The sequence below is a fragment of the Helianthus annuus genome, chromosome 17, assembly GCF_002127325.2.
Source record: "Helianthus annuus cultivar XRQ/B chromosome 17, HanXRQr2.0-SUNRISE, whole genome shotgun sequence".
In the NCBI taxonomy this organism is placed as follows: domain Eukaryota; kingdom Viridiplantae; phylum Streptophyta; class Magnoliopsida; order Asterales; family Asteraceae; genus Helianthus; species Helianthus annuus.
Genome location: NC_035449.2, coordinates 120,681,398 through 120,709,275, shown reverse-complemented (window position 1 = coordinate 120,709,275; position 27,878 = coordinate 120,681,398). Strand labels below are relative to the sequence as shown.

The 27,878-nt window shown below is 31.1% G+C and overlaps 2 protein-coding genes across 7 annotated transcripts; both read right to left on the bottom strand.

Moving 5' to 3' along the window:
- Window positions 1-1,122: 1,122 nt before the first annotated feature.
- On the bottom strand, window positions 1,123-8,588 carry LOC110925499. 4 transcript variants are annotated; one of them, XR_004886631.1, is made up of 5 exons: window positions 4,799-8,588; window positions 2,243-2,490; window positions 2,041-2,085; window positions 1,848-1,928; window positions 1,123-1,258 (listed from the first exon to the last, which is right to left on the bottom strand). XR_004886631.1 is itself a non-coding variant. In XM_022169446.2 (5 exons), exons 2-5 carry the CDS (start codon window positions 2,433-2,435, stop codon window positions 1,239-1,241), a joined length of 336 nt encoding a protein of 111 aa, XP_022025138.1. In that variant the 5' UTR covers window positions 2,436-2,490; window positions 4,799-8,517; the 3' UTR covers window positions 1,123-1,238. The 4 variants fall into 4 exon arrangements, 2 of the variants coding, with proteins under 2 accessions (XP_022025138.1, XP_022025137.1); XR_004886632.1 differs by having other exon boundaries at window positions 2,041-2,082; XM_022169446.2 differs by having other exon boundaries at window positions 2,041-2,082; window positions 4,799-8,517.
- A 6,589-nt stretch (window positions 8,589-15,177) lies between these two features.
- LOC110926251 (serine/threonine-protein kinase EDR1) lies at window positions 15,178-25,988 on the bottom strand. 3 transcript variants are annotated; one of them, XM_022170007.2, is made up of 17 exons: window positions 25,696-25,987; window positions 24,567-24,953; window positions 22,701-22,904; window positions 22,363-22,551; window positions 22,001-22,260; window positions 21,803-21,922; window positions 21,555-21,644; window positions 20,652-20,747; window positions 20,372-20,455; window positions 19,397-19,490; window positions 17,954-18,212; window positions 17,727-17,850; window positions 17,616-17,635; window positions 16,742-16,898; window positions 16,363-16,651; window positions 16,177-16,249; window positions 15,178-15,479 (listed from the first exon to the last, which is right to left on the bottom strand). In XM_022170007.2, exons 2-17 carry the CDS (start codon window positions 24,825-24,827, stop codon window positions 15,397-15,399), a joined length of 2,403 nt encoding a protein of 800 aa, XP_022025699.1. In that variant the 5' UTR covers window positions 24,828-24,953; window positions 25,696-25,987; the 3' UTR covers window positions 15,178-15,396. The 3 variants fall into 3 exon arrangements, with proteins under 3 accessions (XP_022025699.1, XP_022025698.1, XP_035842757.1); XM_022170006.2 differs by having other exon boundaries at window positions 25,719-25,987; XM_035986864.1 differs by lacking the exon at window positions 20,652-20,747 and having other exon boundaries at window positions 25,719-25,988.
- Window positions 25,989-27,878: the final 1,890 nt, after the last annotated feature.

Genomic DNA, 27,878 nt, shown 5'->3' with positions numbered 1-27,878 from the left:
TGCATAGTTTACAATACCGCATAAATGTTAATATCAATAGAGCATGCATTTTTCCACAGAACATAACGTTGATTTAAACCACGTGTTACTTCAACGACTTGTTTTGTGCAGTTTACATATGGTTTAAGTTGATACATTTCGCTTACCATACATGATACATTTTGGCATACATATTACATGATTTACATTGAACATAAACACGTCGACATTGACATACACATTCGGTCGTTTACATTTGAACATAAACATTTGACATGGTTTACAATAACACTTGACATTTGGTTTACACATGAACAATTTACATGGTGGATTGGTTTGGGTAAATGATTTAAGTAACGTGGCGTATGTAATATGATACAAACATGGTGGATACGCCGCTGGTACTTCCTATATATAAATGTTTGTATAATGTTACATATCGTGGCATTATCTAAGTCATTTCAGTTTAGACACATTACATTTTACATAAATAACATATTCTTCACAAGACATTATCTTCATAAACAACTTATCTTATTCAACTCATTTTACTTGGTTATTCGTTTAACCTTGCACTTATCTATACATATCGATTGATGTTATCGTTTTTCAAATGGCTTACCAAGCAAAACAAATTACAAGGTTCATGACTGACTGTTATTAAACATTTCTTTAAGCTCAAGTCATGAATCCCATTTTCGCAAAAACTATGTATCTCACAGGCATTTTTATGCTGACGTACCTACTTTCACATGTGTTTTCAGGAGCTATTCCATAGGACGATGATCACGATTCTAGGGCGGACCTGTGCCTTAGAGCCTAAAAATGAAGTTTGAACTAGCTTAATTATGTTTTGATTTCCGTACTCTCTTTCCAAGACAATGTAACACCTTTGTTTATAAATAAAATACAACTTGTATGCCATGGTTATGAAACAATTTAATTCTGTTCACAACACTCCCCGACGTTTTCCGCCGCGGTTGCATGTTATACACGGTCGGGGTGTGACAGGTATCAGTTTTATGCTTAATCTGTGGTTTTGAATATTTAGTACACCTTATGTAGTGGTGAGTGACAAACCCCTTCCATCTCTTGGTTTGCCCCTTACGAATAGAAAACCTAGAATACACAGCATACTCCTTGTACATACTGAACACATCATTCCACGTTTCATATACACAACCAACAACAGGTCTTAAAACAGTAGGAACATTAGGACACCACATTCTACTGCCATTGGGTGTGTGGTGAACATAAAATTACTCATCCACCTGAATACCTACAAAAAAAATAGTTATAATGACGTTGGGCTTGCATATGTATATCATAAAAGTGATACTTTAAAAAGGTCACAAGTCTTTTACAAGACTTGCATTGTTACTAAATTTTAACAAGTATGAGTTAAAAAAAATTACTTATAACATGAAACCTAACAAACTGATGCATTTTTTTAAATGTGGCCAAAAGTGTAACCTCAAATATTTTTAACTTCCATGAAAATATAAAAACTTATATCATAAAAAAAATACGGGACAAAATAAAAAAAAAATTGTATTGTTAGTACAAGTTTAACACGTTTTGCTACAATGGAGAGAAACATGGTGGTGCACTTTTTTAATGTCACCAAAAAGTGTAGATGTTGGTGCATTTTTTTAGGTGACCCAAAAATGTAGCCTCGAATGTTTTTCCCTTCCAAAAAATATGAAAACTTAATTCATAAAACAAACTTTTTGGGATAGAATAAAATAAACAACATTGTTAATACAAGTGTAACCACACATATTTTTACCTTCTAAAAAATATAAAAACTTGTTTCATAAAAAAATACCCCTAAAGAAAAAAATACATGCTTTCAGATAAAAACTGACCTGTGGATAGCAACTCTGTAAAAGTACAATTCTGAACACCATCATCATCATCATTGATGCCATATGGATGCAGATCTGAGACTACACATGAAAAAAAAAACAAAAAACGAAAAAAAAAATCAAGAAGAATTCGATCAAAATCTAAACAAGAAAACCTTAATATGCACATGTACTCGTATGCATTTGGACTCACCAGAATCACCCACGTTCTCGTTTTCAGACTGGAAAACTTCAACTGCTGAATAACACACAAAATGTCAAAAAAAAAAGTAAATATGAAACACAAATGTCATAAATCAAATCTATATGATCTATAAATTTATGTAATCTAAATGATAATGTTCTCCTTGAAAGGTGTACATTTAATAAAACTAAAAAAAGAAAGTATGACTCACCTAGAAACTCTGTAGAAATAGGTTCAGGATCTTCAACAACTCTACTCTCACCCGATGCATCTTCATCTTCATTAAATGCAAAATCAGGTAAAAGACTATGTAGGACAGCATTTAATGGTAAACCCGGATGTTCATTGAATGTCGTCGTACCACCGGCAACACTCTGTGGTAGTTGGTTGTTCAACTCAGCCATGTTAAATGCAAAACCTTCTCAATGGTGTCTCTGGGTTTTTTTTTCCTCTCCACTTCTATTTTGGAGAATTGAGATGTGAGAGATTTGAGACCATATTTAAGATACATAAAACAAAAAGAACTAAAGAGATGTGATAGAACAAGTACAATTGGTAATAAATGAAACAGAGGAGAAAGGAAGCAAAGTCAGCCGTCTCTCATACACTTATCACTTACACATTCAGTCAAGATTAAGAGAAATCACGAAATTGCCCTTGTCTCATCTTATACTTACATGCGACGTGGCTCAATCCTAGCCACATATAAGGGTTTACTGGGAACTGGGATGGGTTTTCTCATTATAATTAGCCTATATATATATAGTGAAGGGTTCAAATGAGAAGAAATTTTTTGTAAGAATAAAAAATAACAAATTTCAACCAATAAGAATGCTTCATTTTACTTCATTTAATTTTTGTATTTAATAAGGGTGTAAGGGTATATTGGTAAAATTATATAGATCATTAATTGTTAGTCTTCCTTTTTAATAGCTAACTAAAATTAAATTTGTAACTTATTTTCAAAAAAAAAAATTCAAAGAAGAAAAAATTTAATTTAAAGTGTAGGATAAATTATAAGGTGTGTAGGATGAATTACGAGTTGTGTAGGATAAATTTCAATATGTGTAGGATAAATTTCAAAAACGTGTAGGAAAAATTTTGATGTGTCTAGGCAAAAATTTTAGTGTGGAGGATGATAGTCTTTATGACTAATTAATTAGTTAAAAATAATAATAAACGAGATGAAAGAAAAACTATTTAATGTTTTACAATTGTACCCTTTGTTCTTTTTCTTCTCAATTTAATTTTCTTCTCAAATGAACCTCCCCATATATATATATATATATATATATATATATATATATATATATATATATATATATATATATATATATATATATATATAGGGTAGGGATATGGTAAAAAGTGTCTAAAATGTAAGAAGGGTAAGAAGTGTTTTAAACCATTGGATATTTGATCTAATGGTTGAGATCAATAGGGTATAAAATGTAAATTGTGTTTTAATTAGAAGGACCTTATGTAAAAATTGAAGGGCAATAGTGACTTTTCCAACATTTCAAATATGGTAACCGTTTCAAAACCACCCATCAAACTCCTAAAGATCAGCGAATTATATGTAACCGCCATCAATCTCCAAAAAAAATCAGCGAATTTCTTCATACTTTAAAACATTCCCAGATTTTTAAAACGTAATCGCAGATTCAAGTCATGGTGTTTTATCTGGAGACATTGTTGATGGCGTGGTGTTTTATCTGGAGACATTGTTCATGGCGTAGTGTTTTATAAATACAAAACATTCCCAGATTTTAAAACACCAAGACTAGGATTCAAGTCATGGTGTTTTATCTGGAGACCTTGTTCATAGTGTGGTGTTTTAAACATCTATGATTCAAGTCATGGTGTTTTATCAGGAGACATTATTCATGGCGTGGTGTTTTATCTGGAGACATTGTTCATAGCGTGGTGTTTTATCTGGAGACATTGTTCATGGTGTGGTGTTTTATCTTGAGACATTATTCATGCCGTGGTGTTTTATCTGGAGACATTGTTCATGGCGTGGTGTTTTGTCTCCAGATGTTTAAAACACTATGCCATGAACAATGTCACCAGATAAAACACCACGCCATGATTCAAGTCATGGTGTTTTATCTGGAATCCCCAGCAACCTTCTATGAATATAACACCATACAACTTAATAGAACACCAGAATAAAACACTATGATACACATTAACCTGCATCGCTGGACTCCATTGAAATTGATATAAAACACCAGAATCGAAAAAAGGCGCAGAAACTGGAATGGGGATATCGATTTGATAATCCTTTATGTATTTATAATTAATGATGATTGAAAGATACGTATAACACAATCGTATTGTATCTTGCAGGAAATTACAAAATTCGTTCAAATCCCTAAACAATCTCATGGACGGTTATTTTTTGATCAGTTATGTTGAATTTGAATTAAATGACAAAAATGTACAATTACAAAACTACCCTTTTGAATTAATTAAGAGGATGGACACTTGTCATTCCAGGAATATTTCTTACACTTCTTACAAATTAAGCACTTTGTACAGGATCCTAAACCTATATATATATATATATATATTGCAAGGACAATAATCATAATAAATTAGTTATTAAGATAGCATTTAAACAGAGATATGGCTCTGATACCAAAAGTGTTTAGGATCGTTTGACATGAAGAAGACTAAAACATAAATATGAATTATATGTATGATAGAGAGATGGCAAGATCAATAAGCACATGAATAAACATAATGTAAATTTAAAATATACCTGAATTTATTAATTGAAAATCTTGATTACAAATAATTTCCTTACAATCGGGAGGAGCAACTATAATTTGAAAATCTAAAGATTTTGAACATTGAGAGGTTGATAATACAAGTTTTGGGTTTGAGGGTTTTTTCATACATAAGAAATGGGTTTTCTAAATGAAGTGAGGTGTGTTCTTCTTCGTTGATCTTCTTCCCTTTTATAGATGGAGTAAAAGGGTCTTCATTATTGATTTTTGAAAATATCTTCCGTATAGAGTGGCTTTTGTTGAAGAAATTGTTTGTCCACTTTGAGAATTATTTGCACTATTTTGAAGAATTGAAAAGTCGGTTGTCTCTTTGTTGAATTATTTGTTGCATTCTTGAAAATAAGAAAAGTTGATTGTCTTCTTGTTGAATTATTTTGCACCACTTTTGAAGATAATTATTTTTCCAAACTTTCATCATTTCATCATTTTTTTTTATATCATATCATATGGGTCTTGAGAATCTTGGAAAACTTCAGTCCCCAGGGATGAGTGTTTTGAAGTGGATGGAGATTGTCGAATTTCATTGACTATCCTTAAAATTTCTTCTGGAGAATTGCATCCTGAAAGTCTTTGAATATACTCTTGATCTTCATTGCTGGCTTTAATGTCTCGAATCGGAGACTTTAAACTTGTTTCATATTGAGTAGTTAGTTCCTTATAATACTTGGTAACCGCTTGAGAATTTGCTTTTGTGATGATAAACTTATTCCACCATTTACATCTGTATTGTCTATAGAGCAACGGAGGAGAAAGTTCTGTAGGGCTTTCTTCTTGAAAATTGTAAGTCCATAAACAAATCCACGGAATTCTGAAAACACTCATAAATTGTAAAGTATATTCAAAAATTGGTGTTCCATCATGTTGAAAATACTCGACAAATCTTGAGAATGCTTCTGAAATTTCTTTGGGAAAAGCTTCTAGAATAATTCCCATATATTTAAACCATTTAACAAACCATCTTGGATAAATATTTGAAAAATCTTCATCAAACTGGAAGAACCAAGAATGATCAAAATTTCTTAGAAGAAATGCATATTCCCATGCATCTTGATAATCATAATAGTTATATTGAGGATAAGCACTAAAATTTGAAAGGGTTTTTGAATTATAAGGCTTAGAATTCCAATCTTCCAAAGATAGAACCCTTAAAATTTTTACTTGACTATAAGCAATCTTGGAAGGATCTTCAGTATTAAAATTGTGTCGAATTTTGACTGATTCGGAATCTACTAGAATTGCTTGATAATAATCTCTGGTCTTGTATTCGTCTTTGAAAAAATGGCATCCTTTTGGATAAATGAAGTCGATTAAGGATAAAAAAAATTTTGCTAACCTTTTTGACTTCCAAAGGTTCTAGTATTTTGATAATCTTTTTATTAGGGTTGATAGTATAAGGAATGGTGGCTGGTGAAGAGCTTGAAGGAGGGGATTGTTTAGAAAGTTTTGTGAAAGAAGGAGATTGAATAATGGGTTTTGATTCTAGATTTTGAATAATGGATGAGAATGGAGGTCTAGGTCTGGGCCCTGGAGTTAGAGGAGCAAATTTGTTTTGAATATTAGGTAATAAAGGAAATTGTTGCAAATGGGTTGGTCTTGATGGGGAACTTTGAGAACTTGATAATTGAGATTTTGAGAATTGTTGTTTTGAGAATACAATCTTTTTTTGTAGAATCAGAGTTATTCATATTCCCTGTAAAAATTCTCTTGATAAAAAATCTGGTAAAGAATTATTTTCTCCTTTTATAAATTCTATTTGAAAATCAAAATTGCTTAATAATGCTTGCCATCTTGCAAAAACTTGTTTTGAAATCAGGTTTTTAATATCCTTTTCTAAAATATATTTTGCAGATAAACAGGCGATTCTTAATAAAAATGGTTTCATGTATAAATCATCTTCAAACTTTTTTATACATAAAACTATACTTAAAATTTCCTTTTTAATTGTAGAATAATTCTTTTGAGTATCATTTCATGCACCTGAATAATATCTAACTAAATTTTCTTTATTATTTAATTCCTGTTTTAGTATTCCTCCAAATCCTAAGTCACTTACATCAGTTTCTAAAATTAATTTAGCATTAGGATGGGGAATATGTAAACAAGGTAAGCATTTTATTTTATCTTTGATATATTTTACTATATCCGTGTGTTCTTGAGTCCATGGTTTTGGATTCTTTTTTAACCTGTCATATAAAGGTTTACATATAATTCCTAAATCTTTGAAAAAGTCTTGAATATAATTTAAACATCCTAAAAATCTTTGCAATTGCCTTTTATCTTTTATTTCATTTGGAAATTTATTTGAAAATTCTAAACTTCTGTTAATAGGTTTTATTGTTCCTTGAATAATGTTATGTCCTAAAAATTTTATTTCTGTTTGAAAAAGACTCATTTTAGAAGATGATACTACTAATCCATTTTTATGAATAATATTGTAGAAAGCATTTAAATGTTTAAAATATTGATCTAAGGAATTTGAAAATATTAATACATCATTAATATAAATTATTGCATAATTTCCTAATGGTAAAATGATATCATTCATTATATTTTGAAATTCTGAAGGAGCATTTTTTAATCCAAAAGGCATTACATTCCATTCATAGTGTCCGAATGGTACATTGAACCCAGTTTTACATCTATCTTCTTCAGCAATTTGAACTTGCCAAAATCCAGACTTCATATCAAATTTAGAAAATATTTTTGAATCATAAATCTTTTTTAATAAATCTCTTTTATTTGGTATAGGATATCTAATCCATTCTAAAACTTTATTTAATGGTTTATAATTTATAACTAACCTAGGAGCTCCTCTTTCTATTTCTGCATTATTTTGAACATAGAAGGCAGAACAAGACCAAGGGGATTTAGATGGTCTAATTAGTTTTTTATCTAATAATTCTTGTATTTCCTTTTTACAATAGCCTTCTAACTCTTGAGACATATGTATAGCTTTAGACTTGGTTGGAATATTTCTCTCATTAAAATCTTTAATATAAGGTAATCTTACTATATGTTGTTTTCTTTCCCAAAAAGCATTTGGAATATTTGCACAAATGTTATCTTTAAATTTATTCTTAGTTTCTTGTATTCTTTTTATAATCATTTTATCTTGCAATTGATTCTTTATTCTAACATGGTCAATTTCTTCAATTAAAAAATCCTTTTGCTTTTCTTTTAAGCTTAAAATATTTATTTGTTTTGAAGTAAATGGATGAGCAAATTCAAAGCAGATCCTTTTATTTAATACTTTAATACTTATTCCCTTTTCTTCAACTGTGAAAGGATATAACTGAGTTATGAATGGGAGTCCTAATATAATTTGAGATGTTAAATCCTTTACTAAAACTAATTGGGTTTTATAACAATAATTTTCTTTGCAAATATGAACATTTGTTAGTTTATATTTAATATTTAATGGGTTCCCATTGGCTCCAGATAATCTATAATCTATAGGTAGTCTTTTCATAGTATTTTGTGGGTATTAGACCTTCTTGAATACAGTTCATATCAACACCACTATCAATCATGGCAACTAATGTTAATCGAAATTCATTATTGACTATTATATTTAATTTAGTATACCATTTTTGAGAAGTTAATCATTTTAAATGATTTATTTTTCCTATATTCTCAGTATTGTTATTGTTTTCTTCATCCTTTTTATTTTCCCCCTTTTCTAGTTCTTTAATTTTTGATTTTATTTCTCGAATTTCTTCTTTAATATTTTTTAATTCTATTTGTAAATCAGTTATTGTAACATGATTTTCTTTTATTTGTTTTGTTTGAAATCTTTGACATGTTTCATTGAAATTATATACCTTTTCTTCCTTTTCTGTTGGTAGTTTATACTTTTCTTTTAATTGTTTTAAATATATTTGTTTTACCTCTTTATCATCAATTTTTTCTAATAATTCGAATAGATCATTATTATTTTCTGTTAGAGAATTTATTGTTCCATCTATTTCACAAATACAAGGACCAATGCATTCACACATATTATCTTCTGAACTACTTTCTGAATTAGAATCTTCAATATTATTTAAATCATTATCACTATAGTCTGAAATACTGTTTTCACTTGAATTATCATAAATAAGTATTTTATTTATCTGTTCTTTTAATTCATCAGAAATGTTTAGCTCATTTATCTTTTTCTTAGTATAACAATCCTTAGAATAATGTCCTTGTCTTCCACATTTATAACAAATAACAATATCTTGTTTACCTTGTTTTTTCTTTTGAAAATCAATCTTGTCTTTGTAATATTTTTGTTTATTTTTAATGTATGGTTTTCTTTTATAGTTTTTCTTGATAAATTGTTTAGGAATTTTCTTTTTAGATTTAGAAGGATTTTTAAATGGTTCAAGTCCATATTGTTGACAAAAGCTTCCTAATTCCTTATGGCCTTGGATACCATCCCTTTTTATTTTTTCTTTTAATTTTAAATCATTACATATTTTTAATTCTTCTTGATTTATGTAATTTATTATTTGTCCATATGATAAATCTCTATAAGGAATATTATTATTAAAATCCTTTTTAATTTTTTCTCTAATTCTTTCTGCAAATAATTTTGATAACCCAGCTATAAATCTTTCTTTCCAATAGGATTCTTTACAATCATCTCTAGTCATAACTTTTGAAAGAAATACATCTTTATACCATCTAAAATCTTGTAATTTTCTACATGTCAAATTTAATAATATTAAAGAATTTCTTTCTTGATAATCTGTTGGATTTCCAATAAAATGTTTAATTATAGCAAATATTAAAGTATTAATTATATCAGGTGTTTCAGTTGGAACTTGAACATTATTTTCTGTTTTAATAATTATTTTTTTAGCATTTTGAATTATATGTTTTTCTTCTTCTGTAAGATATTTATCCCACCAACCTTTAATAATTCCCGTAAAACCAGAAACTATCATAGTAAGAATTTGAGCTTCGTTATTTCCATTTGCTTTATATGCATTAGCTGCCATTATCATTTCTTGTAATAGATTAAGAATTTGATGTTCTGTTTGACCTTCTATATTCCATTCGTATAGAGAAGTTCCATCGTATTTTGCTTGAACTAAGGTATGTCGTTCTTCAAATTGTAAATCAGGTGGGGTTGGTCTAGGGTAATAATTTCTTGTTTCAGGTCTAGTAGTATAGGTATTATTTTTTGAAAAATGGTAATTTCCTCTTTTAATTTTGTTTATAGAATCTTCTATCTGAAAATCACTAAATTGTTCTTCGATACTTTAAATTTCCTGATCTGAAATAACATTTATATTTAGTTTTGAGATTTTTGAGGAAATATCTTGTAACATATCTTGTTGTTTGTTTAGACGTATTGGGATATCTATATTATAGGGTTTAAATATTGGATTTTCAATAGTCTCAGTCATTATTTTAGTATTTGAAGTACTAGGTTGATCTAAATTATTTTTATTATTAGTTTCTATCCTTTCTAATTGTTCTCCTATGGTATTTAATTTTTCATTGGTGTAATTATTTTGAAAAATAATTGTCTTTACATTTTTATCTATATCTTCTTTAATGTTTGCTAAAGGCCTTGCAATATAGTCTTTATTTTCATTTTTTTAATTTTATATCTGTATGTGGAGGATGTATACTAGTAATATCTTCATTTTTATCTATAATTGTATTACTAACAGATATATTTTCAAAAAATGGATATTCAATTTTATTTTCTATACAGTAAAGAGGAAACCAGGAGAAAAATGGAATATTTTCATCATTTTTACATATATATAAGTGCCAATCAATCTCATGTAAAAATCTTTCATCTTCATCGTATGTAGAAAAATACCATATTAAATTTTTATTATTATACTCATTGAACATTTCATCTTTTAAATATTTTAACATTTCTTTATCCATAATTAGCAAGTTGTGCTTGAAATTTTTTCTATAAGTTTTACTCTATAATTATTTTCTTCTTTTAATCTTTTTTCTAAAAATAATATATAGCTAGAGGGATGATACGGATTAGATGTATAATTAGAGGGATGATACGGGTCGGATGGAGGCATGTTGCATGGATTTTTATATTCTTCTATGTTTTCTCTCAAATACTTTATTCTCCTTTTGCAATTTTTCAAAAACCAAATATTGTTATTTCTTCGAGCTTGAGTTTTTGAATCACTCATTGTAATTCTTCATAATTTTCCATATCAGACTTAGTTGCGACATAAGTATTATTATCACTATCATTTTCTTCATATAGTGGTCTTGGAATAGTATTTGAAAAATCGACTCCTTTCATTTTCATTGATAGGCTTCTTCTAAATAAATTTTCATCTATAGTGTTTCTGGCATTAGTACTTGCTCCTATAGAATGTCTTGGTATATACTATTAAAAGAAATATCTATTGAACCATCAGAATGTTCTACTATATTAGATGTTTGATTTTCTATCTCAATATGTTTTGGTGGGTTTATATCTTGTAAATTCCATGTTAAAGATTGAGTTATTTCATTCCATTTTAACTTTTTAGGTGTCCTTATCTTTGTATGCATAGTATTAGCTTCAAAAATAATAGTTTCATCTTTTGGGGATATTAATTTTGTTTTAAGCTCTATAGTGGTAGTCATAGTCTTATAATATATTCTATATATAACTAATGCAGCATTAGTTTTTTCTTTAAACTCTAAGTTTTTGGTTTTAATTGTTAATGTTAAAGTATCTAAAATATTTGGATCAAATAAACCAATTGAAAAGTTTGGATAGCAATTAAAGTAAATAGGACCATTTGAAATATTAGACTCAGCCATAGCTAGCAAAGAATTATTAAAATTTGTATGTCTTGCATCTCTTAGAATTAGTAATACAGGAGCATCAATTCCTAATTTGAACATGGGTTTAATGGCGACTTGAACTAAACCTATGTGTAGATATTTATATAATTTTCTATGTCTTTTAATAACTTCTACTGATAATAATTGCATGTTTTGATAATCTTTATTAATAGGTATGGTTTGTTCATGAGTTTTTATAGAATAATCTTGTAAAAAATCAAAAGTACCAATTCTGTAAATAGTTTTAACATCTTGTTTTCGTATATTCCAATTTAAAAGATTGTTTTCAATTTGAGAAATATTAATTTCAACAGAATTCATATGTAAAGAGTTTATGTTTTCATCTTCTTCATCATTATTATTTGAGCTATAATCTCGTTTAGAAAAGAATCTTGATAACTAATTCATTATAATTATTTGTCTTTAAATTTTTAAAGTAGGGCTTCTGAGGGAACACCCCAATATCGTTGTGGTCCGGCTGCCCATCTTCACTATTTTTTGGGCACAATGCTAATCCAACCAACGACCGACAGGGCTTACCAACACAGCTTTACCCCCCTTTTAAAAATTGCAAGGACAATAATCATAATAAATTAGTTATTAAGATAGCATTTAAACAGAGATATGGCTCTGATACCAAAAGTGTTTAGGATCGTTTGACATGAGCAAATAATTCAACAAAGAGACAACCAACTTTTCAATTCTTCAAAATAGTGCAAATAATTCTCAAAGTGGACAAACAATTTCTTCAACAAAAGTCACTCCATACGGAAGATATTTTCAAAAATCAATAATGAAGACCCTTTTACTCCATCTATAAAAGGGAAGAAGATCAACGAAGAAGAACACACCTCACTTCATTTAGAAAACCCATTTCTTATGTATGAAAAAACCCTCAAACCCAAAACTTGTATTATCAACCTCTCAATGTTCAAAATCTTTAGATTTTCAAATTATAGTTGCTCCTCCCGATTGTAAGGAAATTATTTGTAATCAAGATTTTCAATTAATAAATTCAGGTATATTTTAAATTTACATTATGTTTATTCATGTGTTGTTTAGGATCGTTTGACATGAAGAAGATTAAAACATAAATATGAATTATATGTATGATAGAGAGATGGCAAGATCAATAAGCACATGAATAAACATAATGTAAATTTAAAATATACCTGAATTTATTAATTGAAAATCTTGATTACAAATAATTTCCTTACAATCGGGAGGAGCAACTATAATTTGAAAATCTAAAGATTTTGAACATTGAGAGGTTGATAATACAAGTTTTGGGTTTGAGGGTTTTTTCATACATAAGAAATGGGTTTTCTAAATGAAGTGAGGTGTGTTCTTCTTCGTTAATCTTCTTCCCTTTTATAGATGGAGTAAAAGGGTCTTCATTATTGATTTTTGAAAATATCTTCCGTATGGAGTGGCTTTTGTTGAAGAAATTGTTTGTCCACTTTGAGAATTATTTGCACTATTTTGAAGAATTGAAAAGTTGGTTGTCTCTTTGTTGAATTATTTGCTGCATTCTTGAAAATAAGAAAAGTTGATTGTCTTCTTGTTGAATTATTTTGCACCACTTTTGAAGATAATTATTTTTCCAAACTTTCATCATTTCATCATTATATATATATATATATATATATATATATATATATATATATATATATATATATATATATATATATATATATATATATATATATATATATATATATATAGGGGAGAGTTCATTGGGGAACACTAAAAAAGTGGGGAACGAGGGAACACTCTTAAAAATTATACTTAACATGTTAAAAAAATGTTTTTCTAACTTTTTTTCAGTGCTTTTTCTTATAAATACAAGTAGAAACATTTTTGATAAAAAAAATCAAAAACTAAAAATATAAAAAAATGTTTAAAAAACAGTTATATCTTATAGAATTAACTTAACATGTTAAAAATAATTTTTTTTTTTAAATTTTTCAGCGCTTTTCTTTATAAAAAAAAGGAGAAACTAGTCTAGCAAAAAAATTTATTTTTTCTAAAAAAAACATTTTTTAGCCTTTTTTTAATTGTTTTTTTTAATATTTTTAGTTTTTGATTTTTTTTATTAAAAATACTTCTACAAGTATATATAAGGAGAAGCGCCGAAAAAGATTTAAAAAAAATTATTTTAACATGTTAAGTTAAATTTTTAAGAGTGTTCCCCTGTTCCCCACTTTTTTAGTGTTCCCCAATGAACCTCACACTATATATATATATATAGGGTCAAGGCTTCTTCGCCTATTTTTATGAAGAGTAACATGTCAAAATGGTCTCTGAATTTAGGCCACTTTTACTACTTCAGTCCAAAATGGTAAAGTGGACTAGAATTTTCTGTTAACTTCTCCTTTTTTTGTCGTTTTCCTCATTAAAATGAAGGGTATAATCGTCATTATATGCCATAAGGAAATTAGTTAAATGAGGAAAACGACAAAAAAGGAGAGGAGTTAACAGAAAATTCTAACCATGTTTGCCAATTGGATGAAAATGGCAACAATAAAACTTCAAGGCCTCAAAAACAAAAGATTTCATTTTTTTTTTTTTTTTTGAATGAAATGGCATAAATGACCTAAACACGGGGACCATTTTAACATTTTACTCGTTTAAAGTTGCATCTTTGAAATTAGCATGCCTCTTAGTGTTTTTACCAGTGCAATGTACGAAGATGGTGGCAAAAAATTTTGTTAAATTGCCTAAGAACCCATTCCACTATTATTCATTTTCTTGCTTTAGTTTTAGCTTCTTCGTATTATGCATTATGCATACTTAATACGGTTTTTAGTTCCCTAAATTCCTCTTACCACTGCATCATATGAAGAAAGAAGAGAACATATATGGTGTATGATGGTGGTTGAACGTTGTGTTTGTACTTTGTAAGCACGATTTGTGTATTTTCAACATTTTACGTTTTTATTGATGCTCTTACTTTCTCCCCTTTTGCTAGGTCAATCGTCATGATCCTTTCCACCTTATTAATTTACGATTGATACTAACAATATAATATCACTTTAGTAGGAGTTTATACTCTGCCAAAATAGGTTCATGCTAACACCAAGTCAAATTTGTACTTGGAAAACACTTGTATTTTCGGAGGCTCAACATAAGTGGTCTTCAGTTTGGAACACACTTGTATTTTTGGTCTCGGTCCAGTCTAAAGCATGTAACAAGTAACTAACTTTCAATGAAACAGACACCACCTGTTGGGTTCAGAACAAGCAACTTTCATCGACTTTGGGTATTATTTTATTTTAAGCATGACAATTCAAAAATTTTAGCTAAAATGAAAAACAGGGTAGGAGTGAGTAAATACACATCCAGACCAACGGACAGCCCGAACCAGACCAGAACTAGTTGTATACAGCTTAGTTACAATACAGGTTTAATCCAAGCCCATTTTTGTCAAAGCCAGTTTTGACCTGACCAAAATTGATTCTTTTCTAGAACAGCCCAATATGACCCAAACCTAGTTTACCAGTTATCCGACGGGCCCGTTTTGCATGCTTAAAACACATTGTGAGCAACAATTCACTGTATCACAGAATATGTTAAAGAAGTCTTGAAAGAGTTGTGATCGAGAATTCTAACTGTAACCCACTAATTTAATCCAAATGATTGGATTTAAACAGAAATAAAGTACTTAATTATAAGCCGATAAAAGTTTTGTAAAACCTCTACTATGTCTTTTTGTTGTTTCATTTATAAAAATGGTCAAAAGTCTCCCACATGGACTTGATCAACAAAGGGTGTATTCGCAGTCCAGTAAACGAGTGAGAATGTCCTCACAGCTTGGTCGCTCATGCGGTTCTGCCCAGCAATCTGCAATTATAATTTTACGACATCGTTTTAGAACAATTAAAGATAAGGTTGGTGTTGGTTTTTATCAATTCAACCCACTAACCCGAAACGATTGACACCCTTCAACCATTACCCTAAAGGCCGATTTTGATCTATTTACTTATAAACGAGTTGAGTTAGGGTTATGCTTGTTTCGCGCTACTTATACTGGTCAGATCAATATTCTAGCCACAAGGGTAAAGGTCAAATAGGTCAAAAATTACTCAAAAGTGTGTAATTAATGCGTACAACTTCCTATAAATTGTTATGTTAAAATTTATACTATTAGGCCAGGGGGTGTGGCTTATGTGTCGCCTACGTGGCGCAATAAAGCCCTAGGGATTTAAACCACACCCTCTAGCCTTACTGTATCGTATAGTTTTCAAAATATGTTCCATATCAATTGTTAATGAAAAATTTTCATATAAGGAGACAAATATTTGATTGTGGGTCAACCAACCGCATTTTGCCACGTATGTCATCACCCAACCCACCTGACTAGCCTATGCTATTATTGGCGGACATTTATTGCGACACATAAGAATAAAATTGACAGTTTAACTAATAGTCCCATATTATACTGAATTGTTGCAGATTTTAATTATAATTTATAAAAATGAATTTTAGATCATAAAATTGAGTCTAAACATTTAGGAACAAAATAACCAAGAAAAGGTACCAGCAATTAGCCTGCCGAGGGGACCTTCAGGAATATCCAACCGTGAACCTTCATGGGCGACAGAATATACAACCTAAACAGCATACAGTTAAACATTAGCATCCATTATAAACATAGTAGACCACCTTTAAGATCAACTTCCTTATATTCAAATATCTAAAAAGTTTGAGCAATGAGGCAACTTACGCGCTCAGGAGGCAAGCCTTCCCATGGTCGACTGAGAGTGCATAACTCCCACATGATGACTCCGAGGCTAAAAATATCACATTTTTCGGTGAAAGGTTCGTTTCGGATAAGTTCAGGAGCCATCCATTCAGGGGTGCCTGCTGATGAGGTGTCTTTCATAGGTGATTCTGTCATCATTCTCGACAGCCCAAAATCACATATCTTTACGGTCCAATGCTTATTCACCAGGCAATTTGCACTTTTTATATCTCGATGAGCTATCTTCATTCGGTGAATGCACATCAATCCTCTAATCATTTCGTCAAACGCAAAAAAAAAAAGAAAGAAAAAGAAGTCAGGACACTTATTATTTCATAGTGTTGGTACTAAATTGACCAACCTGCATATATCACGAAGCATTTTAAGTCTTCTTCGCCAGCTGAGTTTCTTCTTCTGTCCACTTAAATGGATCAAGTAATACAATGAACCCATCTCCATGTACTCAGTAACCATCGACAAGCGTGGAGGCCTTGTGCAGGCACCAAGAAACAATATAACTGAAAATAAAATATTATCAACTGAATTAGCAGGATGCCAATGTGAAACCGTATGAACTCAGATATTTTACATTGCATTAACTTGAAGAACAAATTAAGACGTTAATGTAATTTAAAAAAACTCACTCTTGGTGCATTTTATTCTACATCTTGAGGAGTGTTTGGATATGTGAATCGGAAGGTGATTATGAAATATTAAATAGTCAGAATCAAATAAACACCTATAATAAAATGAGTCGTAAAAGATGGTATTTAGATGTGCTTTTACTGCTTGTAGTTTTACTAATCATATAATCAAATTTTTTAGTGCTTGACAACTTCTGGTTATTTAAGAACTCAACACATAAAATGACAATAAAACATTTTTTTTTGTAAAAAAATATGAGAGCCCTTGTGACATGAAAACAGTTTTTTGTTTAGATTTAAATAGAGGGCTAGACTGTTTATTTTGTTTTACCCTCAGATAATCAAATCGCTGCAGCTATGAAACTGGTTATTTTGTTTTACCCCTAAATAACAAGAATCTATATATCTAAACAATAAAATAAGAAAATACAAACACCCCTTTAGTTAGAAACGGTGGTGACTTTATTTTAGTGTTTCTTGTAGTTAAAGAGTAAGAGTGTAACATTATTTGATGGAGTAAGTTGAGATTTTTATAAAACCACCCTTTACTTGAAACATAAAAAATATACACAAAAAGGAATAACGGCATACCATTTGGATGTCGAAGGCGACTGTCAAGAACCAGAAGGAAGAAAAAGAAAGGCGAGTCAGAAGAGTATAGATATATAAATTAATATATGTCTTTCACTAATAGATAGATACCTGAGGATGGTAATTTCATTGCAGAAATCTTCCATGTTCTCAGCTGTGAGATCTTGTTCAAGAAAAACCTTTATTGCTACCTCCGTTCCGTTCCAGATGCCACGAAAAACTTCCCCAAAAAATCCTGAAAACAATGAACGCAGAGCACTGATAATGATAACAAAGCTAAACGGAAGCTGCAAAAAGCTTCTGGAAAAGGAAATGTTAATATTAAAATGAATATATACCAATTCCGACTCGAGTACCAACAGTGAGTTCAGAGAAATCAATATTCCATTCTTGATAAGGAAGAAGAGGCTTATTTTGGAACATGGGTGATTCCAGAATTTTGCTCCATGTTGAGACTGCTTCATCTGAAATCTCACCAGAAGCTTTTGGATTCCTGAATTCATGAGGAGATGTAGGTAATGACATTGCCTTTTGAGAACTCATGTGTTCCCTTTTTAGAGAATATAAAGGTGTTCCATCATGCTCATGCTCCGACTCCTAAACCATCGCATCACGATATTAATGAACAATAACGCAGATTTGAAAGATAATGACGTTTTAATTAGAATGGGTAAATCAATAAGATATGCACACAACTGATCAAACCTAACAGAGAAGTAAATACATATGCGGTATACAAGTACTACAATAAATGTATGATATGCATGTGTGGGTGTGGCCGTGTGGGTGTAACTGTATGTGTATGAATGAATGTATCTACAAATTATACGCATGTGTCTATGTAAATGCATGTACTAATCTACATATTAAGGTATGTGTGTATGTGCGCATAGTCATACGTAACGTAAGCATGCCGTTTGTGTATAGGAATGTGTGTGTATTTGCTTTTGTGCATGTATACGTGTGTTGTAAAGACTAAAGACGTGTAATTACATATATCAATCCATATGTACGTTCAGACTTCAGAGTATGTATGTATTTATGTGAGTGTACATGCTCATATAGATATATCCAGATGCATGTATGGATACACATACACACACGCACACATATATATGGGGTTAGGTTCCGGTAAAAATGGGTCTTAACAAACAAATTGGGCTTAACATGAGAAGTGAAGGAGGAATTTTTATTTTATATTTTTTTGAATTTTTTTCCCATCTTGTCAAGCACGTATTTTAGTCCCATAATATATATAAAAAGATCGTGTTTTTACACTAGCAGAGTAATAACACGAAATTCTTTTTTTACATTTTGCAATTAAATATCATATTTAAGTAGATTGAAAAAAAAAATTCAAAAAAAGAAGCTTCCTTCACTTCTCATGTTAAAGCCATTTTGTGTTAAGACCCATTTGTATTTGATCCTTACACCATATATATGTGCATGTATTATATAATATATATACATACACACACATGTATTTTTATACTCAAACAGAGCCATATATGAATATATCTTCTAAAATGGGAATTATATTTTGGATGACCCACTAGTCCTCTCTTCTATATCAACCTTACTTTCCACTTGAAACTTCCTAACCTCCTACACATAACGCCTAGCATCAATTGCACATCCTCAGACTATTATCTCCCGCAAGATAAACTCCCACTACTTTATACATCTAGACTAGACAAACTAATGTATCTACTAGGCTACCACAGGATAAACAGAACTTGTATCAACACAGATTATGCAAAAAGAGAAACAGAAACACATACATCTTTCTTAAGGTCTGCATTCTGCAACCTACTATCCACCTGTTCTCTCAGCAGTCGATTCTGCTTTAATGTTTCATTCATTGCCCTTACAGCCCTGCATGTTATAGAAAGAAGAATTATCATGTGTGTCACCTTCAAGAAAATAGTACTTTTTATAGCAAGCTTTTAAACTTTTTTCTGTTTCTTCTATCCTTATCCAAAAAAAATAGTCACAATTCACAAAAGAAATCATAGATTGTAGAAATTATATTTTGTATCATGCTATTGGGAGAGTGTTATCTGAGTTATTAGTTAATTTAAGGTTTCTATTATATTATGTGCTTGAGTTTTAGTGATGCTAACAGACATGTACGAAGAGCCTTAGCTCTGAGTCTCTGACCCCATGTGATAAAAACCAATTTATGGAACTTTTCACTTGCTTAATGCTCGTGAAGTTGCACTATTTATAAGCATCACAAAACTATATAAGGAAACAAAAAACTAACGCTAATCTATCACAAAGCCCCAACCTAAAGTAAGAATATAGCATCTCTAATACGCGCGATGATCTTTCTCCTTATATTGAGCATATTGACTAATCATGCACTCGATATATATAGTGATTTCCAAAAGGGTAGTTCCAAATCCTGATATTTACATACATTAATGCATGGACTTGCATGCTTCATATGGTATGCATGGACAACATATATGGATCAAAGAAACATGATGAATTAAACAAATATGTTGAATAAAAATTCTAACAAGTAAAAAAATGTTTTTTTTGTAAAAACAATGCAGGTTCATAGATAGTTGGCAAACTTTATCTTTCAGAAAAACTATTTCTGTACTAGCAACCTTAGTAAGAAACTTAATGCATAAACCTATCAACAGAACATTGAGAATTACCGAAAAGCACAAAAGAACAACATAAGGACAAGAAACTGTGTATTGTAATAGCAAAAGCTCCATAGTTAAAAACTTATAAATACCAACCTAACAATGTCATCGCTGATTTCTGGAGTAATACTCATGCTTCTTCGACTTCTGCGATGTTCAGATGTTGATGTGCCTTCCGACCTGTTGCATACACATTTAATACGCTGGGATTAAATATTTTTTAAACAAAATGGGATTAGTTGTTTATTGGTGTAGATATACTTGCTTCTTTAACTTTCAAAAGCATCACAAACAAAGCCTAAAAATATATAATGTCCATGTCATGTAAGTTTCACAAATGTAGAAGGCACATATAAAAGTTGTAAGAACTAAGAACCTTGATGGACCAACATCATCAGGATAGTCTCTAAATGATCTCCTATCACCACTAAGCATGGACCGCCCACGTGCCCGTAAGGAAGGATGTTCTGGACTGCAATTCTCAACAGATAAAATATCAAGATCATTATGCTCTCTTGTTTTTTTTTCTTTCAGAAAGGTAAATAATATGCTATGCAAACTGTTAGAGTTCAAATAAATTTCCAATAATAGCAATAATGTTTAAGAAGCTCAACTTTCTAGCTTTTTTTGAACAGCTAACAATTTTCACCCCTATTCCACTTTTGGTGGGTTTCGAACTCCTGCCTCCCCAAGAGGGTGTTTCCCTCCTACCACTAGGCTACAGCCTAAGTGGCAACTTTCTAGCTAATTCAGCCTAATTAGCTTCCACTTAGAATTTGATAGCCAACTATGGACTATGCGACAAGTACCGTATCTCCACATATCAATTTTGTCAATAAATTTAAAATACAAAGCATACTGCTTAAAAACAATTCATATAAGTAAAACTTGAATCTCATTTTGTTATTGACTTATTGCATTTACAACGGACGCATGTACACCATAGAACTATACGTCTATACTTGTTGCTTTATGTTGTTGACAAAAAGCCTAAACTTGGTAAGGTAGAGACATATTATACACATCTTACCTATAGTAATTAAGTGAGACCCTGCCTCATTACTAGAACACCTTTGTTAAAAAATACAGATCACTAAGAGCTCATTGTTGGTTACTAAAACCAAGAGACCAAATAAAGGATGAAGACAAATGAAAACCCACATGTATATGCAACATATGACCAGGTATTAGTACATTTAGTAACGAATGCTAGCTTTCAACAAAAGGTTCTATAATCACATTGAAAAAATAATTATAGAGCATGAGAACGGGGGAAAACCTTGAACTTGCAGTCCTTGGTTCATTTATAACCTTCCTTCGGCTCCTTCGCCAAAATGAGGCTGCGATATCTGGTTCGCTACGGGATAAACTGATGCATAGAAAAATATAAGAACCGTAAACTACATGCTATATTTTCTCAGTATGTGTTAGTTTTCTAAGTATTGATAATTTAAGTTTGACATTTCACATAGCAAAAATTGCAATCCCAGTGAAAGAAAACTTGTCAAAAAGATTAATAAAAAATACCTCCATTTTCCGTCAACGGATGATGCAGAACGCATCATTTTACTCCTCAATGAAGGTCCAGGGGCATTCAAAGATGATTCCAGTCTCCGCTGGTAATGGAGATTGTCATCTTTCTCAGAACTGCAGAAATAAAAACCTTGCTAAAAGGAATATTATATGGGAAATTCAAATTTGAAGGAAATACTATAAAGATTTAACCTGTCATTGTCCATCCTCTCTGAAAAACCGTATAAAGGGCTGTTTGGTTCAAGTGGTGAATCACAAGAGTCATTTTCTGCAGAATCACTTTCCCCCGCTCCAGAAATATGAGTCATAAATATCGCCTTTGTTGATTGGGGTATCAGTTGACCCGGAAATCGCATAAGATCAACCAATAGTTCTACAGAGTTTAGAACAACTACGACTGACATATGCTTATATGAATCCACACACTCACCAACTCCATCTTCAGGTAACCCCTGAAAAACCACATAACCACTTTCAGAAGGCACATCCAAACACCCCTGTAACATCGAATAATCAGGAGATTATATATGAGATTTTAACGAGCATAAGCTTACCGCTACCAGTCTACTTTCAAGACCTACAGTATCAGCAAGAACTTTAAACAGTATTGCTCGGGGGCGACATGAACCATTTTTAATATGCCCCAGTAACTGGACACCTCGATTTCCGGGTACATGAGAAGCATCTTCAAGTGTAGCTTTATTTGGGCTATCAAATTGTGGCCGCTTATAAAATTCCGAGACCTGTAAAAGATTTCCATGCACCTTTAAAAGATTAATAACTCTCATACATAAACAATAACTTTCATACAAAGAAATTCTACCAATAAGCACAAGAGCAAATTCAATTCAATCAAGGAAAACAGCAAAATAAAGCAATGTTTAGAGCTCACCAAGCCAGCAATCTTTTTAATAATAGCTGCAGGACTCGAGTTCAGACCTTTCACTAGTGTAGAAATAAGTTGCTTTAACCTGAAAAGCTTCTTATCTTTTTGGGAGTCCACAAGAATTATATCGGCTTTTACACCCTGAACTTCCAAATCATGGAGCTCCTCCAATGTGGGAATATCATCGAAAAGATCTTTGAGCCTCTTATCCTGTACAGAGTATAATTCAGTAGACTTAATACAGATTCTTCCAGAAAAGTTTCTATCATTCCACAAAACTTAGATGTAATTCTGGATGTTCATACATGATTTCTAGGTAGAGGTAGTACTTTCTATGTTAGCAGGAATGGAGCTTGCAATTGATAACCATAACAAAAGTCTTACAGAACAAAGAACTTTAAATATGCATTAGTTAGTATGTTGTCTGCGTGTTGCCATATGGTTAAATCTCCCAAGCGTCTCAAATTTCAATTTTGCTTCACTTTAATGTGAGAACATATAAGCTTGATCCTCCATTTAAGGTCTCTTAATTTTATTTAAACACCCACTACATGACGATCTCCCATTTACCACTTCTTTGATTAGAAAATCCCAAACAGTGTGACTGCTGACAATTTGTATGTCATGCACAATGAGATTAGTAGTATATTCATTCTTGTTGAATAAAAAGCTTGATTACACCTAACCTTTTGTAGCCATATATGAGGCCCATACACTACACATTTTAGAGGCCAATATATCTTGTTTGCCAACACTCATCAACCAAAAGATTTTTCATTTGCATTGTTTTTGTTAAGTGACGATCATATTCTTCCAACATTAGACAACACCAGATAATTTAATAAAAGAAAGAGCTCAAATGTAAGAAAAAACTGGATACCGAAAAACAATAAAGATGAGAAAAAAGAAAAGAGAAAACCAACTCAAAAATAAAATAAGTTATAGAATCAACTTGATTGCATTTCAACAATAAAGAGTTTCACCGACAGTATTCAAGGGCTAGAAATAATGCAGGAAACAAAAACAAGAGGCTGGATGAACAACAATGAAATGGTCTCAAATGCATTTGATTGGTAATCCAGATTCAGAAACATAAACTCAAACCAGCAAAAAAAGACATCGTATTTACAGTTATTCGTGATGCAATGGGAGTCCGGGAGCACTATGAATTTGCCAAAGGAAAGAAACGACGGTTCATTTTTGGAAACCCTACGCTATCTCAAGATAAAGAAAGCAAGAAATGACAAAGTCTTTAATGATAATTACAAATGTTTTTCAGATAGTTCACATTAATTGCGTCAAATAGGGAAGATATGCTCCAGCAGTGTGGAGTTTCCAACTTCATATATTGGTAACAAATCCTCAAAAGTTGAGCTGTGAAGAAAAGCTTATCAAAGATGAAATATAAAAGAAATATTTTATGGATTCACAAATTTAAGTGTAAGCTTTAGAAATCTAGTAAAATGCTATCTCATTCACATATTATTCTTATTCACTCTCTGGAATTACAAAGGATGTATCTGCAACTGGTTGTCTGGCAAAAGATGTATGTTTCACTACTATCAATGATAACTATGTTTGTTATAAAGAAAGCCTAAAATAAAAGTGAAATACACCCCACACTTTGTAAGTCTGTTTTCCACATGTCTTTTATTCAACATTATAACTCCTTCACAATGAAGAACGCATGCTTCAACTTTAAGACATAATACATAAGATGTTTATGCAGGGATAACCTCCACTTACTAGAACATGTTTGTCCCAAAATAAACAATTTCATGAAGCACAAAGGCATTAAATCCAGTATGCAAAGATTGAGCAAAAACTGTGATAGTGGTATTCTGACAGAACTAGAAAAGTCAAAGTGCTTACATGAATCACTGAGTAGAAACCATTTGGAATAGGTTTAGAAAGCTCTCCGGTGCTCCAGAGGATTTGTGATGCTGATTGAGATTGAGATAGTAACCTGTCATATGTACTGCTGCTCATAGATCTTCTATGAGATGGAGTTTCCTTCTTAATGTCCAGTGAAACAGATTCAAACTTATCAATGAACTCTGATTCTGAAGGCCACCATGTATTACTAGAAGAACCTTGCTCTGAGCTCCCTAACTCATCATGTGTCTCGGCCATGTTTATCTAAAGATAATCACATTACCAACTCAACCCCGTTTCTTATTCCATAAAACAACTTTTAGCTCCACACTCAACAGCTCATTCACTAATCCATTTTGACCTCATATTCTAAAGGCATGTGACCTGCAATAAGAAAAAAAGAGAGATTAACCTTCCATCAATTCTACTAAAGTAAATAATATAAACGATATCTCAAAGTTCAATCAACCATCAAAACGTAGGCTGGTTGACTAAAAACGATGATCCCCAACACACCAGCCCTACCCAAAGTGACATCAGCCCTAGACAGAGCTACCGACTCCAAACAGAAATAACATCAATCCATGATGTTTTCAACAGACTTTAGGCCAGATAATGACTACAGATTATGTTTGATCTGAAAACCTAAATAAAATTACCACATTGCATAATCTAATTAGATCACACCCTAGCTCTGTCGAAAGTGACATCAGCCCTAGGCGGAGCTATCGGCTCCAAACAGAAATAACATCAATCATGATGTTTTCAACAGATTTTAAACCAAATAACGAATACAAATTCTATTCTATCCAAAAACCTAAATATAATCACCACATTGCACAAGTCAATTACACTAATTACATTCCATAATTAAACATTACATCCACGAGCATTATCTTCAAAACATAAATCACATTAATATCATCAAAATCAGTAATGCAAGTACAACTAGATCTTCCAAACCCTAAATCACTAACCAAAACCTTCACCGACAATAATCCACATCGCATATAATAATTACAAATCAACTTCAACCGTTTGAAACGCAAATTAAGATTATATAACTTAAATTCAATCAGCAGAAACCTAATAACAACAAATCTCAATAATAAACTCATAGACTTACAAATAATAAAACGAAACACTCACAGAAACCGATTCGAATCGCGAATTAGAGTGAGAAGATGCCGACACACAAGTGGAGTAACCGTCAGTTGGATCGGAGCAGTTGATGACGAATTGAATCGATATATGTAATGAAATGATGAATAGAGTTTGGTTTGAAGGTGAAATTTGAGATTTGTTTAGAGAGAGAGAGGATATAAATATATATGTGTGCGCGTGATGAAGGAAGGTGGTCTCGTGAAAAAGATGAGAGAGAAAACGTAGAGATTCAAACGATGATGAGAAGAAATATCAGAGAGACAGGGAGGCGGGGGATGGATTCAATATTTTTTTTTACTTTTTTCATTAATTGCTACTTTATGCTTTACTTTAATTAATTACACATTTAATTTTGTGATATATGATATATGTAGGTAAATGAAATAGGTAATATATAGGATATAGAATATGATATGTGATATTGGATGTATGATTTAAGACATATGATGTAGGAAATAGGACATGATATGTGATATATGATATACGTTGTGTTTGTGGTGTGCACATATAATGTATATATATTTGGGTCTTTGGAGGTAAAAGTAAAACTGCACTAATTTTAACGTTATTATAATAATTTAATGAAAATAACATTAAAAGTGGCGAACGTTAATCATACATCATGTGGTGGCGTTGATAGCCGAAAGACAAAAGAGTAAATGTACGAATCGGCCTTTATCCCGATTGTTGAGTGTTATGTGTCTTACGTCCAAGGCTTGATACTATCGAGTCGGGGTCTCACTGGAAGCAACCTCTCTATTCATACAAGGTAGAGGTAAGGTTGTTATCTTATTTGTGACAATCCGCAATTTCAGGTTAATACTTTAACCTAACCATAGTTAGTTTAGACATACATTTTATAGCACTACATTTAACTATAGTTAGTTAAATGAGTCTACATTGGTAATTCGGGGAATTACTGGAACACACACAAGTTAATTCTCGAACGTTGGTGACTAACATGAATAATTAATATAAACGGACGGTTTATACAAAACTTATACGTTGCATGACAAATACGTGAATTATATGTTGTAACTGCAAACTGCAAGATGTTATGTGCTACTGTGTGAAAGTTATATAGTTAAGGGTGTTTATGGTTATTAGGGAAATTATAATAAAACATTGCAACCCTAAACTCCCCATAATCACAATAATACAGCAGCTAGTTCTCTGATCGTTTTTTGAGACACAAATCTTACACACAATCATCTACTCTCTGATTTTTCAACCCATCAAGAACAAACACTAGATTGAATCTAAGGTAAGTGTTTTGTGTTATACGTTAATAACTTTGTTCTTTTTATTTCATGCAAAACCCTAGATATCCAAACAATTGATTTGTGTTTAGTTAATCATGCTTGAATGAATGTGTGATCGTTTGTGTATGAATGTGTAACTGTTTGTCAGATATTAGTATATTATTGACATATTAGAACTGATAAACTGTTGTTTTGATTTGTACATTGTTGATATTAGGGTTTAATTGTAGAACTGTAACTGTTACATTGAGAAACCGTGATATTTGCTTGTTCCGTGTTATTGTGTGTTTGTAATTGGTCCGACTTTGTGAAATCACAAAGTCCGGGTTATGGAAATTGTAGTCAAAATCCGAGTTTATTAAACAAAAGAGGGTCTCCGAGTTTTTAAGGAATCCGAGTTTATTACAAAGTTGTCCGAGTTTCTTGATTTAGGGATCCGGGGTATGTTTAATAGTTTCGAGTTTATACAGGGGGTCCGGGTTTGGTACATGTTGTCCGAGGTTTTAAACACACACACAAATATATATATATATATATATATATATATATATATATATATATATATATATATATATATATATATATATATATATATATAATGGAGAGTTCAAATGAGAAGAAAAATTTTGTAAGAATAAAAAGAATAAGTTTTAAACCAATACATATGCTCCATTTTACTTCATTTAATATATGTATTTAATGTTATTAATAATGGCATATAGGTAAATTTCTAATTGTAATTAATTAGCTAACTAATAAAATATGTAACTCATTTTTAAATATACTCTTTCAAGATAAAATAATTTAAGGTGAAGGACAATTTTCGACATGTATAGAATAAATTTTATTATGTGTTGGATAAATTCTTAAATGTGTATGATAA

Excerpts from the sequence above, each read along its gene's own strand:
- LOC110925499 (XM_022169445.2), bottom strand. The coding sequence starts at position 2,435 with ATGGCTGAGTTGAACAACCAACTACCACAGAGTGTTGCCGGTGGTACG. Across the intron at positions 2,086-2,242 it reads TATTTCTACAGAGTTTCTAG|CAGTTGAAGTTTTCCAGTCT; the intron begins GTGAGTCATACT and ends TGTGTTATTCAG. Across the intron at positions 1,259-1,847 it reads TACAGAGTTGCTATCCACAG|GTATTCAGGTGGATGAGTAA; the intron begins GTCAGTTTTTAT and ends TTTTTTTTGTAG.
- LOC110926251 (XM_022170007.2), bottom strand. The coding sequence starts at position 24,827 with ATGGCCGAGACACATGATGAGTTAGGGAGCTCAGAGCAAGGTTCTTCT. Across the intron at positions 22,552-22,700 it reads TTAAAAAGATTGCTGGCTTG|GTCTCGGAATTTTATAAGCG; the intron begins GTGAGCTCTAAA and ends AATCTTTTACAG. Across the intron at positions 16,250-16,362 it reads AAGGCTTGCCTCCTGAGCGC|GTTGTATATTCTGTCGCCCA; the intron begins GTAAGTTGCCTC and ends TATGCTGTTTAG.